This window comes from Oryctolagus cuniculus, chromosome 16, assembly GCF_964237555.1.
Source record: "Oryctolagus cuniculus chromosome 16, mOryCun1.1, whole genome shotgun sequence".
Lineage (NCBI taxonomy): Eukaryota > Metazoa > Chordata > Mammalia > Lagomorpha > Leporidae > Oryctolagus > Oryctolagus cuniculus.
The window spans coordinates 23,699,032-23,713,185 of NC_091447.1; the positions used below are offsets into that span (position 1 = coordinate 23,699,032).

General features: G+C 51.8%; 1 protein-coding gene across 1 annotated transcript in view; it reads left to right on the forward strand.

Annotated features, from left to right (window-relative positions):
* The first annotated feature begins 875 nt into the window (after positions 1–875).
* Positions 876–14,154, forward strand: part of FKBP9 (FKBP prolyl isomerase 9) — a 47,939-nt gene continuing 34,660 nt past the window's right edge. The window contains exon 1 of the mRNA XM_002713745.5: positions 876–3,138. Within this exon, the coding sequence (XP_002713791.2) occupies positions 2,417–3,138 (722 nt within the window). The 5' untranslated portion in view covers positions 876–2,416. The remainder of the gene's footprint in view (positions 3,139–14,154) is intronic.

The window sequence follows — 14,154 nt, forward strand, 5'->3', positions numbered from 1 at the left end:
ATTTGTTAAATATTTTTGCAACAGTGTTGGCAAGAGATTCTCCAGAATTTTATTTTTTAAAAGATTATTTATTTGACAGGCAGAGTGAAGAGAGAGACATCCTCCATCCACTGGTTCCTTCCCCAAATGGCTGCAGTGGCTGGGGCTGGGGCTGGCTCAGGCCAAAGCCAGGAACTCTATCCAGGTCTCTCACATGAGTGGCATGTGTCCAGGTACTTGAGCCATCATCTGCTGCTTCACAGGGTGTGCATTGGCAGGAAGCTGAGTTTAGCCGGGACTAAAACCAGGAGCTCCGATACGGGATGCAGGGGGTCCCAAACAGCAAGTTAACCCTGGCTACACACCTGCCCCAAGGCCATGTTTCAAAACCTAAACAAGGGGCCAGCACTGTGGCACAGCAGATTAAGCCTCTGCCTGCAGTGGTGCCATTGTGTATCAGAGTGCCAATTGGAGTCCAGGCTGCCCCTCTCTGCTCCCTGTTAATGTGCCTGGGAAAGCAGCAGAAGATGGTCCAAGTCCTTGGGCCCCTGCCACCCATGTGGGAGACCAGGATGGCGTTGCAGCCATTTGGGAATGAACCAGCAAACAGAAGATTCTGTCTCTCCTCTCTCTGTCATGCTGCCTTTTAAACAAATTAACAGATCTTTTTTTAAAAAATAGAAAATGAAACCTAAACAAATGGGATATTCATCTTATGCTTATACATTTGTCATATATTTATTAATGTTTTACAGAGTATATCATTTCCCTTTTTAACATTTGTGAATCTATTCCCCCCCCCTTTTTTTTTTAAGATTTACTTTATCTTTTTGGAAGGCAGAGTTAGAGAGAGAGAGAGAGAGAGAGAATCTTCCATCTGCTGATTCACTCCCCAAATGGCCATAATGGTCAGGGCTGGGTCAGGCCAAAGCCAGGAGCCAGAAACTTCATCTGGGTCTCCCATGTGGGTGCAGAGGCCCAAAGACTTGGGCCTTCTTCCACTGCCTTCCCAGGTCCATTAGCAGGGAGCTGGATGGGAAGTGGAGCAGACAGGACTCGAACTGGCACTCATGTGGGAATGCAGCATTGCTGGCAGCACCTTAATCAGTTATGCCACAATGCAGGCCCCATGGTTTTATTTATTTTTTTTTCCATCAGTGGGATTTAGTGACATAGATTTGTTAATATTTTTCTTCCTCATGGAATCATACTTTGAAAGACAGCACCTGAAGATGATAAATTTACCTGCACATTTTCCTCTATAATTTAATAATGTGATTTCTGCATTCAGTTCCGTTTTGGTTTGTGTGCTAAAACAGGAGTCTCTGAGCTGGGTCAGGGCGGAGTTTATTGCTATAATTCAAGCAAGAGACCAGGAGGCCTGGATGGGAGCAGGGGAGAGTGAGGGAATAGACGGCGGCTTAAGGATGTAAAAGTGAGAGGACTTGGTGATGGGTTAGAGATGGCAGGCGAGGGAGCAGGTGTCCGGGTGACTGCCAGGAAGCCTTGTGTAATCCATTGATGGGGAAACGGAAAGAAGACTAGAGATACAGATATTCCCTGGCTCTTAGAATCACTGCTTGTTTTTAAAACTAGAGATAGATGTTGAAAAATTTTAACTCCTTTTCAATCTATAGATGCACGATTTTAAAAGTTTTTTATTCTCTGTCCTATATTTATGTTAATAGGATTTCCATTTTTAGAACAAGCTGTAGGGGCCCTTGACGTGGCACAGCAAGTTAAGTGGTGTCTCCACCCTGCACTCCGGATCGGAGCCCTGGCTCCAGTCCCTGCTGCTCCACTTCCAATCCAGGTCCATGCTCATGTGCTAGGGAGGCACCAGAAGATGGCCCACGTGCTTGGACCCTGACAGAGCTCCAGGCTTCTGGCTTCAGCTTGGCAGGGCCTCCCGCTTTGGGGCCATTTGGGGAGAGAGCTGAGGAATGGAAGGTCTCTCTCCCTCTGTCTCTCTGCCTTTCCAATACATAAAAGACAGCCTTAAGACAATCAGAATAAGCTCTAATAGGAACAGTGACCATTTCTTGAGTGCTATGCATGGTTTCTCATTAGATTCCTGGAACCCAACAAGCAGATCCATAATCATCTACTGGTTTCATCTTCATCTTACACAGAACCTTCATTGGGTAACTTGCAGAAGGCAGTCCGGGTAATGGTGTATTAGTCCTTCAATACGTTTTGGGTTCAATGTGTGCATGTTTCATTTAGTACAAGTAATTTTGCATTTATACTTATAAATTGGTTGGGCTTTTGTTTTTTTTTTTTTTTTTCCTTTCCTTGCTGTTTTTACCAGGTTTGGGCGTCAGGATTATGTTTGTTTCCAAACTGAGCTGGGAAAGTGTTGGGGATCTGCTTTTATGACTCCAAATTTTTCATAAACTCCAACAGCCAATGCTGAGCCAAGACTGCGTGTACGCTGATGAATTCCTCGTGTCTGTGTTACGGGGTCCTAGGCGGCACGGCCACGTACTCGGGACGTGGACGCTGCGCCCGCCCGTGGCCTGGGGCTCTCACCGCACAACGCTCGGGGGTACCCAGACCTCCCCCTTTCTCTGTCCTGAAAGATGGCTTCAGTTTCTTTCCATGGAGACTCCACCCTTGTAAACCCAAGTTTCCCTCCGTCCCACAAACAGCAGAGGGAAGCGGGATCCGCGGCCACGTAGGAGCCTCCCGCGGCCCCAGCTCCGGAGGGGCGCGAGGGGCCTCGCGCGCCGCCGGCCCCACCCCCGGCTCCTCCCCGCGCGGCCGCGGCCGGGGGCGGGCGAGCGCAGAGCGGAGGGGAGGCCCTGCGGCCCGGGGAGGGCCCGAGACTTCTCCACGTTTGCAAAGCCGCAGCGCGCCCAGGCTCGACCCGCGCCGCCCGAGGTCCGCCGCGCGCCCCCCGCCGCCTCCTCCTCCTCGCCTCGCCGTGCCGATGGCGTTCGGGGCCCCGAGCTGGCGGCCCCCGCCGCCGCCGCTGCTCCTGCTGCTGCTCTGGGTGACCGGGCAGGCGGCGCCGGTGGCAGGCCTGGGCTCCGACGCCGAGCTGCACATCGAGCGGCGCTTCGTGCCCGACGAGTGCCCGCGCACCGTGCGCAGCGGCGACTTCGTGCGCTACCACTACGTGGGCACCTTCCCCGACGGCCAGAAGTTCGACTCCAGGTACCGCGCGCCCTCGCCCCGCGCGGGCCTTCCCCTCCCGACGGACCTCCCCTCGCCCCGCCCCTCGCGCCCGCCCGGGACCCTGCGCCGCCCTCGCCCCTGGCCGCGCCGCACGCTCCGGTGCCCCGCTCTGGGTAAAATGGCCACTCGGACAGACCCGGGGGGGCGATGTCGAAGTCCGCCGCCGCCTCCCCTGCCGGCCCCTTCCGGCCGGTCCCTTGGGTATCTCGGCCGGCGCCGTAAAGGCGGGGATGCCGCAGCCCAGAGGGCGGCCGCTACGGTTTGGGCGGATACGGTGTGCGAGGCGTGGTTGTCCCACCCGCCATTGCCCAGGCGGTAACCGAGGCCGCGGGCGGAGGCCGAGTATCTCTTGTTAACGGGGCAGTCCGATTGACACGCAGGCGAGTGGTGCGCGTCACTCCCCCTGCCCTCGCGTGCCGGCTGTCCCTCGACCTCTGCGGGCGGGGCGGTGCACCAGACCCGGGTAGGACCTCACACTGCTGCCCACCTCTGCAGCCTGGCCTTGGGGCGCACAGGCCTCTGGTCCTCCAGCTCCAGGCTGCTCTCATCCCAAGGCCTGCACTTCTAGTGACTCAGAACAGAGTGCGCATCTGCCAGGGACGCCAGGCACAGGCCTGTCTCAGGGCTTCTGAAATTCCAGACAAGGAGTGACTATACCACAGCTATGCCACATGACACAGGCAAGGGCTTAGACATGGGCATTCGTACTCTGGTTTTTGTTGCTACCTTTGTGTGAGCAGCTTTAATGAGATTTAATTCAGGCATGATACCGTTAGCCCACTTATTTTTATTGATTGACAGCGAGAAAGAGTGATCCACCCACTGGTTCACTCCTGAAATCAGTGTTTGGGAGTACAAAGCCAAGAGCAAACCCAGTTCCTTGAGCCAGCACCAGTGCCTCCCAAGGTGTCCGTTATCTGGAAATTGAAGTTAGAGCAGGATATGGGAGTTGAACCCAGGCACCCTGTTGTAGGACATGGGTGTCCCAACCAGCATCTGGACCACTAGGCCAAATGCCCACCCTGAATTTGCCCATTTAGAATGTACAATCCAGTACTTTTAGTATATTTCTTCAATTCCAGAACATTTTTTTGCCACTCCTGGAAACGCTGAACCTATTAGTAGTCACTCCCCGCGTTCTGCCTCCCTCCTTTCCAGCCCCTGGCAACCACTGATCCACTTTATGTCTTTGCTTGTTGGGCATCTTTTGTACAAATGAAACCATACACTGTGGGTGCTTTGTGTCTGTTTTCTTCCACTTCGCGTACTGTTTTCGAGGTTCAGCCATTCTGTCGTGTGTTTCAGCACTTCCTTCTTTCCATACTGCATGTATAATCCCCATTGTATGGATTTATATGACATTTTATTTATCTCTTCATTAGTTGATGGACATTTAGATTATTTGCACTTTTTAAAAAGTTTTTTTAAGATTTATTTTATTTGAAAGGCAGAGTTAAAGAGCAAGGGAGGAGTGGTCTTTCATCCACTGATTCCCAAATGGCTACAACAATGTCTTGGGCTGGGCCAGGCTGAAGCCAGGAGCCCGGTGCTTCTTCTGAGTTTCCCATGTGGGTGCAGGGACCCAAGCACTTGGACCATCTTCTGCTGCTTTCCCTGGCACATTTGCAGGAAGCTGGATTGAAAATGGAGCAGCTGGGACTCAAACAGGCACTCATATGGGATGCCGGCATCGCAGGCAGCAGCTTTACCTGTTGTGCCACAATGTTGGCCCCTGTGGTCCCTATTTGCACCTTTTTAAAAATATTACATTTATTTATTTAAAAGGCAGTGTGACAGAGAGAGGGAGAGACACATCTTCCACCTGCTGGTTCACTTCCCAAATGCCTACAATAGCTAGGGTTTGGCCAGGCCAAATGCAGGAGCCAGGAACTCCATCCTGGTCTCTCACATGGGTGGCAGGGACCTAAAAACAGCATCCGTTGCTTTCCCAGGTGCACCAGTAAGAAGCTGGATTGGAAGCAAAGTAGCTGAGACTCAAACCAGAGCTCTGATATGGAATGCAGGCACTCCAAGTGTCCAGTTGTCAGCTCAACATGCTATACCACAACACCTGTCCTCTGTTACACATTTTTGCCATTATGAACAATGTTGTGAACACTCAAGTACAAGGTTTTGGGTGGACATGTATTTTACTTCTTTGGGTATATACCTAGGAGTGAAGCTGCTGGGCTGTCTGGCAACTTAATAACTTAATTCTTTTTTTTTTTTTTTTTTTTTTTTTTTTGACAGGCAGAGTGGACAGTGAGAGAGAGAGACAGAGAGAAAGGTCTTCCTTTACTGTTGGTTCACCCCCTAATGGCCGCTGCGGCCAGCACACCACGCTGATCCGAAGCTAGGAGCCAGGTGCATCTCCTGGTCTCCCATGGGGTGCAGGGCCCAAGCACTTGGGCCATCCTCCACTGCACTCCCGGGCCACAGCAGAGAGCTGGCCTGGAAGAGGAGCAACCGGGAAAGAATCTGGTGCCCTGACCGGGACTAGAATCTGGTGTGCCGGTGCCGCAAGGCAGAGGATTAGCCTATTGAGCTGCAGCGCCAGCCTAATTCTTTTTTTTTTTTTTTTTTTTAATTTGACAGAGTTAGAGAGAGAGAGACAGAGAGAAAAGTCTTCCTTCCGTTGGTTCACCCCCCAAATGGCTGCCATGGCTGGAGCTACGCAGATCCAAAGCCCAGAGCCAGGTGCTTTCTCTTGGTCTCCCATGCGGGTGCAGGGGCCCAAGAACTTGGGCCATCCTCCACTGCCCTCCCGGGCCACAGCAGAGAGCTGGACTGGAAGAGGAGCAACCGGGACTGAACCCAGTGTCCATATGGGATGCCTGTGCTGCAGGTGGAGGATTAACCAAGTGAGCCATGGCGTTGGCCCCTGGCAACTTAATTCTTTTTTTTTTTTTTTTTTTTTTTTTTTTTTTTTTTTTGACAGGCAGAGTGGACAGTGAGAGAGACAGAGAGAAAGGTCTTCCTTTGCCGTTGGTTCACCCTCCAATGGCCGCCGCGGCCGGCGCGCTGCGGCCGGCGCACCGTGCTGATCCGATGGCAGGAGCCAGGAGCCAGGTGCTTTTCCTGGTCTCCCATGGGGTGCAGGGCCCAAGCACCTGGGCCATCCTCCACTGCACTCCCTGGCCACAGCAGAGGGCTGGCCTGGAAGAGGGGCAACCGGGACAGAATCCGGCGCCCCGACCGGGACTAGAACCCGGTGTGCCGGCGCCGCTAGGCGGAGGATTAGCCTATTGAGCCGCGGCGCCGGCGACAACTTAATTCTTTGAAGAGCTGCTAAACTGTTGTCTGCAATGGCTACACCATTTTACATTCCCACCAGCAGTATATGAGGGTTCCTGGTCTCCACATTCTCATCAACATTTGTAATTGTCTGTTGTTTTTGTTATTTATTTATTTAAAGAGAGTGTGCACACTCTTGTGTGCTAGTCCCTGAAGCCTACAATGGCTGGGGCTGGGCTGGTTTGAAGCTATAAACTAGAAACACAATCCAGTTCTCCCACATGGGTGGCCAGACCCAATCCCTTGAGCCATCACCACTGCCTCCCAGGGTCTGCATTGTTGGGAAGCTGGACCCAGGAACTAGAGCTGGGCATGGAACCAGGTACCCTAGTAGGGGGTGCAGGCATCCTATAGGCCAACTGCCTGCCCGATCTGTGGTTTAGATTATAGTGTAGTCATCCCAATGGTAAAGGGTGATGAGTCACTGTGGTTTTGATCTAGATTTCCCTAATGGGTAATGTTGAACACCTTTTCATGTGTTTATTGGCCATTTGTACATCTTTTATTTGCTTCCTTAATTGGAAGCAAATTACTGTGGCGTAATAGGGTAAGCCTCTGCCTGTGGCACCAGCATCCCGTATGGGTGCTGGTTTGTGTCTTGGCTGTTCTCCTTTTTTTTTTTTTTTTTTAAATATTTATCTAATAATTTGAAAGTGTTACACAGAGAGAGAAGGAGAGGCAGAGAGAGAGAGTCTTGCATCTGCTGGTTCACTCCCTGATTGACTGCAATGGCTGGAGCTGTGCCGATCCGAAGCCAGGAGCCAGGAGCTTCTTCCAGGTCTCCCATGCGGGTGCAGGGGCCCAAGGGCTTGGGCCATCTTCTGCTGCTTTCCCAGGCCATAGCAGAGAGTTGGATTGGAAGTGGAGCAGCTGAGACTCGAACTGGTGCCCATATGGGATGCTGGCACTGCAGACAGCGACTCTACCTGCTATGCCACAGTGCCAGTCCCTGTTCCACTTCTGACCATCTCTCTGCTATGGCCTGGGGAAGCAGAGAAGATGGCCCAAGTCCTTGGACCCCTGCACCTGCGTGGGAGACCTAGAAGAAGTTCCTGGATCCTGGCTTAGGATTGGCCTGGCTTGTATCGTTGTGGCCATTTGAGGAGTGAACCAGTGGATGGAGAAGACCTTTCTCTCTGTAACTCTACCTCTCAAGTAAATAAAATCTTGAAAGAAGAAAGTAGGGACGATTCTTGCTTCAGCTGATGGTAATTAATAATTCCCACTAGAATGAGCTAGTCTCTGAGACTGGCAGCCACTGTGAGGCAGTGTAGGACAGTGGAAAGAGTCCAGAGGCCCTATCATTGGCTCATCAAATACTGATACAGTGCCAGCCCTGCAAGACAGACTTGTCCTGGCCTAGTGTGTCCCCTCCCTGTCCCTGCCACCTATAGCCCCAGCAATTTCAACACTGCGTGTAGTAGGAACAGAAACACACACTTCTCTCACATTGAGGTCACCTGTAGTTCTTGCCTCATGCCCTCACGTGTAAGAATTCATTCACTCTCCAGAGAATTCATTTAGCTTCACAAGACAGGAAGGTTCCTCATTACAGATGAGGAAATTGAGGCTCAGAAAGTACAAATGAATTTCCCCAAACACCTAGCTCTTAGCTAGTTGAGTGGAAATTGGAAGCCAGGTAGTTTATGGCCATATTCTGTGGTCTGTAGTCTGCCCACGAGTCTGATGGAAGAAAGTCAAGAAGCTGTGAAGACACAGAAGGCGTGTTGGGGGTGGGGAATGGTATGATTGACTGTAGGAAAAAGACCTAAGGATGAGAGAACTTGCCAGGCAGTTGCTGAGGGGTAAGAGCTTGGAGTGCGGAGGGGAGGGGCGAGAAAGTGTTTGACAGATTTACGGGCCCTACAGAGGCCTGGAGCGGGTCACCTGGAGTTGGGGAAAGTGAGCTAGAGTAGGAGTTGAGGGGTGACAGTGGCCCAGGTGACAGTGAGGGGGAGCCAGAGAGGAAGTGGTCAGCCTGTGAGAGATCCTGCTGCCTGGCTAAGGGCAGTGGGAAGCCGTTGAGGAGTTTTAATCAGAGGAGTGTGGGGTCAGACTTGCGCTTACAGAAGTCACTGGGAGACTGGAGTGGAGGGGGCCGGGCACACAGAAGCTGCTTCACCCTGGGAGCTTCCCTCTTAAATCTCCACTCCTTTGAAACTTTGGGAGCTAGAGGGCATGACTTTGATATGCCTGTGCACGGGGCTTGGAGGAACAGAGATTTGGGTGTTTTGAGCTTTGATTTGACTGGGATCACAAACCACAAGGGGCTTTCTTTCTGTGTCTCTGCTGGCATCAGGGCAGGTGGTGCCTTTTCAGTTAATAGACATTTGCAGTTGCCAGGAGGCCCAGAGACCCTCAGCCCTTGGCCACTGCCTGGAATGTGTTTCAGGGCTTCTGAGGGCTTTGTAGTGTGCTCTGTGCCTGCTGTTCCAGAGGTTACTGGTGTTACTCTCCAGCTCTTCCGAGCCTCTCATCAGCCATTCCTGATTCAGCTTTTAAAAATTTTTTGAAATTTATTTGAAATGCAGAGAAGAGATCTTCCATCAACTGGGTTACTCCTCAAATGTCCGAATACCCAAGGATGGGACAAGCCAAAACCAGGAGCCTGGAAGTCCATCTGGGGCTCCGTTGAGGGTGGCAGGGAGCCAAGTACTTGATCCCTCACTACTGCCTTGCAGGGTGCACATTAGCAAGAACCTAGAATAGGGAGCAGAGCCAGGACTTGAACCCAGGTACTCTGATATAGAATGTGTGCATCCCAAACATCAGCTCAACTGCGGAGCCAAATGCCTGCCCCTTGGTTCAGCTTCGTAGGAGTTCCGCAGCATTCCTAGCAATAAGAGTGAGGAAAATGATCAGCTCCTTTCTTGTGACCAGAGTTTAACATGTTCCGATTGTCATTAAGCAGGCAGAACATGTGTCAGTGTCTGGTTGATTCATCCACTGCCTCCAGACCCATAAGGTCTAAGCACTCAGTAAATATCGTGTGCCCACCACATGCCTTTGTGGGTCTGTGGACTTGCAGGTGCCCTGGCACAGTGGTGGTCAAACTGTGCATGCATCAGACTCACCTGGAGAGCTGCAGTGGTAGTTATACGTGGCCTCTGACTCAGGTAGCTCTGGGGTGTGGCCAACGGATTTGCATTTGTGGAAAGTTCCCAGCTGCTGCTGCTCCTGGTCTGATGGCCAAAGTTTGTGAACCATCGCTCTAAAAGACTCATTCATGGAGGCCAACTCTGTTTTACATATTCATTCATTCAACACATTCTCTCTCTCTTTTTTTTTTTTTTTTTGACAGGCAGAGTGGACAGTGAGAGAGAGAGACAGAGAGAAAGGTCTTCCTTTGCCGTTGGTTCACCCTCCAATGGCCGCCTGATCCGATGGCAGGAGCCAGGTGCTTCTCCTGGTCTCCCATGGGTTGCAGGGCCCAAGCACTTGGACCATCCTCCACTGCACTCCCTGGCCACAGCAGAGAGCTGGCCTGGAAGAGGGGCAACCGGGACAGAATCCGGCGCCCCGACCGGGACTAGAACCCGGTGTGCCGGCGCTGCAAGGCGGAGGATTAGCCTAGTGAGCCGCGGCACTGGCAACACATTCTCATTGACTCCTTCCCCTTCCAGGTGCTGGGGTCGTAGCAGTAAATAAGTCAGACAGAAACCTCTGCCCCTCATGGAGCTTATGTTCTGGTGGGAGGACAGGCCCGCAGGAGGTTACATGGTAAAGTAGAAGCTGGCCAGGGCTGTGGTGAAATAGGAAGCAGTAGGGATGGGGGCACAGCAGTGGGCCCAGAAAATGAGAGATGGCATTGGTCACCCAATGACTGACTTTCAGACTTGGGCTTGGCCACTCTCGTGCACCCCAGAAGTCAGGCAGCGTGCAGAGTGCCACGGGAGTAGTAGACATGGGCACCTCTACCAGTACCAAAGACAAGGATTTCTTCCTGCAGGAGGAAGGCTTTGGCGAGGAGCTGAGGCTTGTGCTGGGCGTTGAGCATGGATGGGATCTCATTCCTTGGAGTGGGAAGTGTGTTTAAGTGAGGAAATAGGAAAGGGCTGGTATTGTGGCACACAGGATAAGCCACCTGCATTGCCGAGATCCCATGTGGGCGCTGCTCAACCTCAGATCCAACTCTCTGCTGATAAGCTTAGCAAAGCAGCAGAAGATGTCCCAAGTACGTGGACCCCTGCACCCTCCTGGGAGACCTGGATGGAGGTCCAGGCTCCTGCCTTCGTCCTGGCCCAGCCCTGGCCAGTGAGGCTGTGTGGGGAGTGAACCAGCAGATAGAAGACCTCTCTTTCTTAGTTTGTCCTTCTTTCTCTGTAACTCTACCTTTCAAATAAATGTCTTTAGAAAAAATAGAGGAAACGGGGTGGCCCATGGCCTGGGCATGAGCAGTGCAAGGCTGCAGTCAGGAGGCTCAGGAGGTGGAGGGCACGGAACCGGAGAGATGTGGGAGAATGAATCCATAGACGGCCCCAGTGGCCAGGCTGGGGAGTCTTTACTTCTGTATGGTGTTTTTAAAAGATTTTTGTGCTGAGGAGTAAGTGGATCAGCTGTCAGTGTGAGCAGGAATCCTACAGGTCAACTCCAGGGAGCTTCAATTTACCATTTACAGTTGTCTAGCGTCTAATGTTCTAGGTGCCCAGAGAATGAAACAGACAGAAATCCTTACCCGAACCTTGGGGTAAGGGGAAGAGAGGACACAAAGCCATACCCGTTGGCATGAGCAGAAAGGAGGGGGAATTACTGAGAGGGGCTCGGCTTCCTCGTGAAGGTCCAGAATCATGAACAGAGGTGACTTGCTGGGTGCACCTGCCCCCCCCCCCCCCAATCCAGGATTGCAGAGGGACTTTCACTCCCTCCCCTCCCCCACAAAAGGGAGTGCTACAGCAGCGTTCCTTGTCCACCCGTGCTAACAAGACTCCACCACAATTCCAGATTCCCAGGAGAGAAGCTGACTGGTGTCACAGGGTCCAAAGTTGGGGCACAGGCTCCTATCAGCAGGACTGGTTGCAGAGAAGAGGCAGTAGGCTGGGCAGCACCAGATGGTGTAGGGATGGTCAGGAGGGGTCAGTGGTGACAGGGCAGTGGGTCAGGTCAGGACATGCTGCTTTTGATGACACACGTAAGAGTGTGAATCTGCACAGCTGTGTGGTGGGCTCTTAGGAAAAAGAGGAGTGATGCAAGGAGCGCTGCTGGTTCGATGTTAGCCCCAGGAGTTCTTGCTAGCCTCTAGGCCTGTTCCTCCTGGGGCTCTTGGCAGGCTAGCCAAGCATCCCCTGTGTAGGCTGATGAGCAGGGCTTTTAATTTTCATTCATGTCTGCTGCAGGCAACTGTGCATTCGTATTAATGACTGCTTTGGTTGTGGTTTACTGAGCTGAGCACTTGTGTAAAATAAGAATTATCTATTGGGATCTGATCTTTTCATTTGTGCTGTTGCAACAAAAGTCCATAACAGCAATGTAACGATTTTACTTTGCAGAATGTTTCTTTTAAGGGTATTTTAAGTGTCCCAAAAGCCATCCAAGCCGACTGTTCCCATGGCAGGATCTGAGCCCCCATGTGGATAGGAGAGGATGTATTTCCTCTCCGTCCCCTTCTCTGTCTTCCTTCATTGCAGTCTTTTCTTGTTTTTGCCATTTCATCAACTGCCTGCCCTTCCTCCCTTGCCTGGTTTCAGTTGCTGCTACAGGTGGTTGTTTGAGGGAAATACGCATGGGCAGAGGGCCTGGGGAGCCCAGAGTCACATTTGGGAGTGTAAGGCATGGAGAGGGGGTGGCAGGCGGAAGAGTCAAGACTTTGCTCCCCTCCAGTAGACATTTAATTATTTATTTATATTCACTTCCATCTGCTGGTCCACACCCCACACAAGCAAAGGAGCCAGTGCTGAAACCAGGCAGCCCAACATGAAATGTGGGCATCCCAGGAGGGAGCCTGACAGCTGTGCTGAACACCCACCCCTGCTTCCCCCTCGTTGAGTCTGCAGTTGGTCTGCCTTGGTGGTGGATCTCAGCCAGGGGAGGGCGTGAGTCAGCCAGCGCAAAGTTGAGTTTCAGTCCCATTTGCTAAGCACCGTGGTGGCACCATTGTCCTGTGTCCAGCAGGTTCCTGGCAAGTCAGCCATCTGGGTTGGTCCACATGAGACTGGACCAACCTTGAGGGCTTGTTCCTTATCATCTTGTTCAAACACAGCAGTCTTTCCCATGTTCAAAAGTATTCAATGTTCATTGTGTACACAGAATCTAAAACTGGTATCAGGGCAAGCTGACTTCCCTTTTTTAAACTGATCCAAGCTCACAGAACCAAAGGGCAGTTTCTCCCCTCAGTGATAGTCTCTGGATCTGAGATAAGAATAATCTCATAGCCTGGCTCCTGGCTTTTGCCTGGCTCATTCCTGGGGGTGACAGCCGTCTGGGGAGTGAGCCAGCAGATGGCAAATCTCTCTCTCTCTCTGGTTCTCTTTCTCTTTCTCACTGTAACTCTGACTTTCAAATAAATGAATACATCTTTAAAAAAAAAAAAAAGAATTTCAGCAATGAGTAGTACAAACATATCAGTTTACACACAAGAAAATTAGAATTAATTGAATTTTGATACCTACAGAGTTTTTATTTATTTATTTATTTATTTATTTGAGAGATAGAGTTACAGACAGTGAGAGGGACAAACAGAGAGAAAGGTCTTCCGTCCGTTGATTCATTCCCCAAATGGCCGCAACTTCTGGAGCTGCACCAATCCAAAGCCCGGAGCCAGGTGCTTCTTCCAGGTCTCCCACATGGGTGCAGGGGCCCAAGGACTTAGGCCATCTTCCACTGCTTTTCCAGGCCATAGCAGAGAGCTGGATCAGAAGAGGAGCAGCTGGGGCTAGAACCAGCGCCCATATATGGGATGCCAGCGCTGCAGGCAGAGGATTAACCTATTGCGCCATGGTGCCAGCCCCACACACAGAGTTTTTAAAACTGGTTAGAGAATTCTAGAAGATTAAAATTGTAGTTGCTAAGCTGTTAGGTGTGGAGAAGGTGCTCCGGATGGTGTAGCTGTTCTGAAGGTTTACTTTGCATCACTGCTCACTTTCCGGCGACTTTTGTTCACCGATTTCCACTCTGAAGCCCCTTCAGGGACTGTTCAGGGAAAATGGGATTAAAAGAGAATAGGCGGTCAGCGCTGTGGCTCACTAGGCTAATCCTCCACCTGTGGCATCGACACTCCAGGTTCTAGTCCCGGTTGGGGAGCCGGATTCTGTCCCGGTTGCCCCTCTTCCAGGCCAGCTCTCTGCTGTGGCCCGGGAGTGCAGTGGAGGATGGCCCAAGTGCTTGGGCCCTGCACCCCATGGGAGACCAGGAGAAGCACCTGGCTCCTGGCTTCGGATCGGCACAGCGCGCCAGCCATAGCAACCATTTGGGGGGTGAACCAACAGAGGGAAGACCTTTCTCTCTGTCTCTCTCTCTCACTGTCTAACTCTGCCTGTCAAAAAAAGAGAGAGAGAGAGAATAGGGGTGGGCATTTGGCCTAGAGGTTGAGACCGTCACGTACATCAGAGTGCCTGCATTCAGTGCCCGGTTCTGAGCTTCCTTCTAGTGCAGAACTCAGGAGGCAGCAATAATGGCTCAGGTGATTGGATCCTACCACCCACGTGCGAGCTCTGGACAGAGTTCCCAGCTCCTGGCTTTGGTTTGGCCCAGGCTCAGCTGATGTGG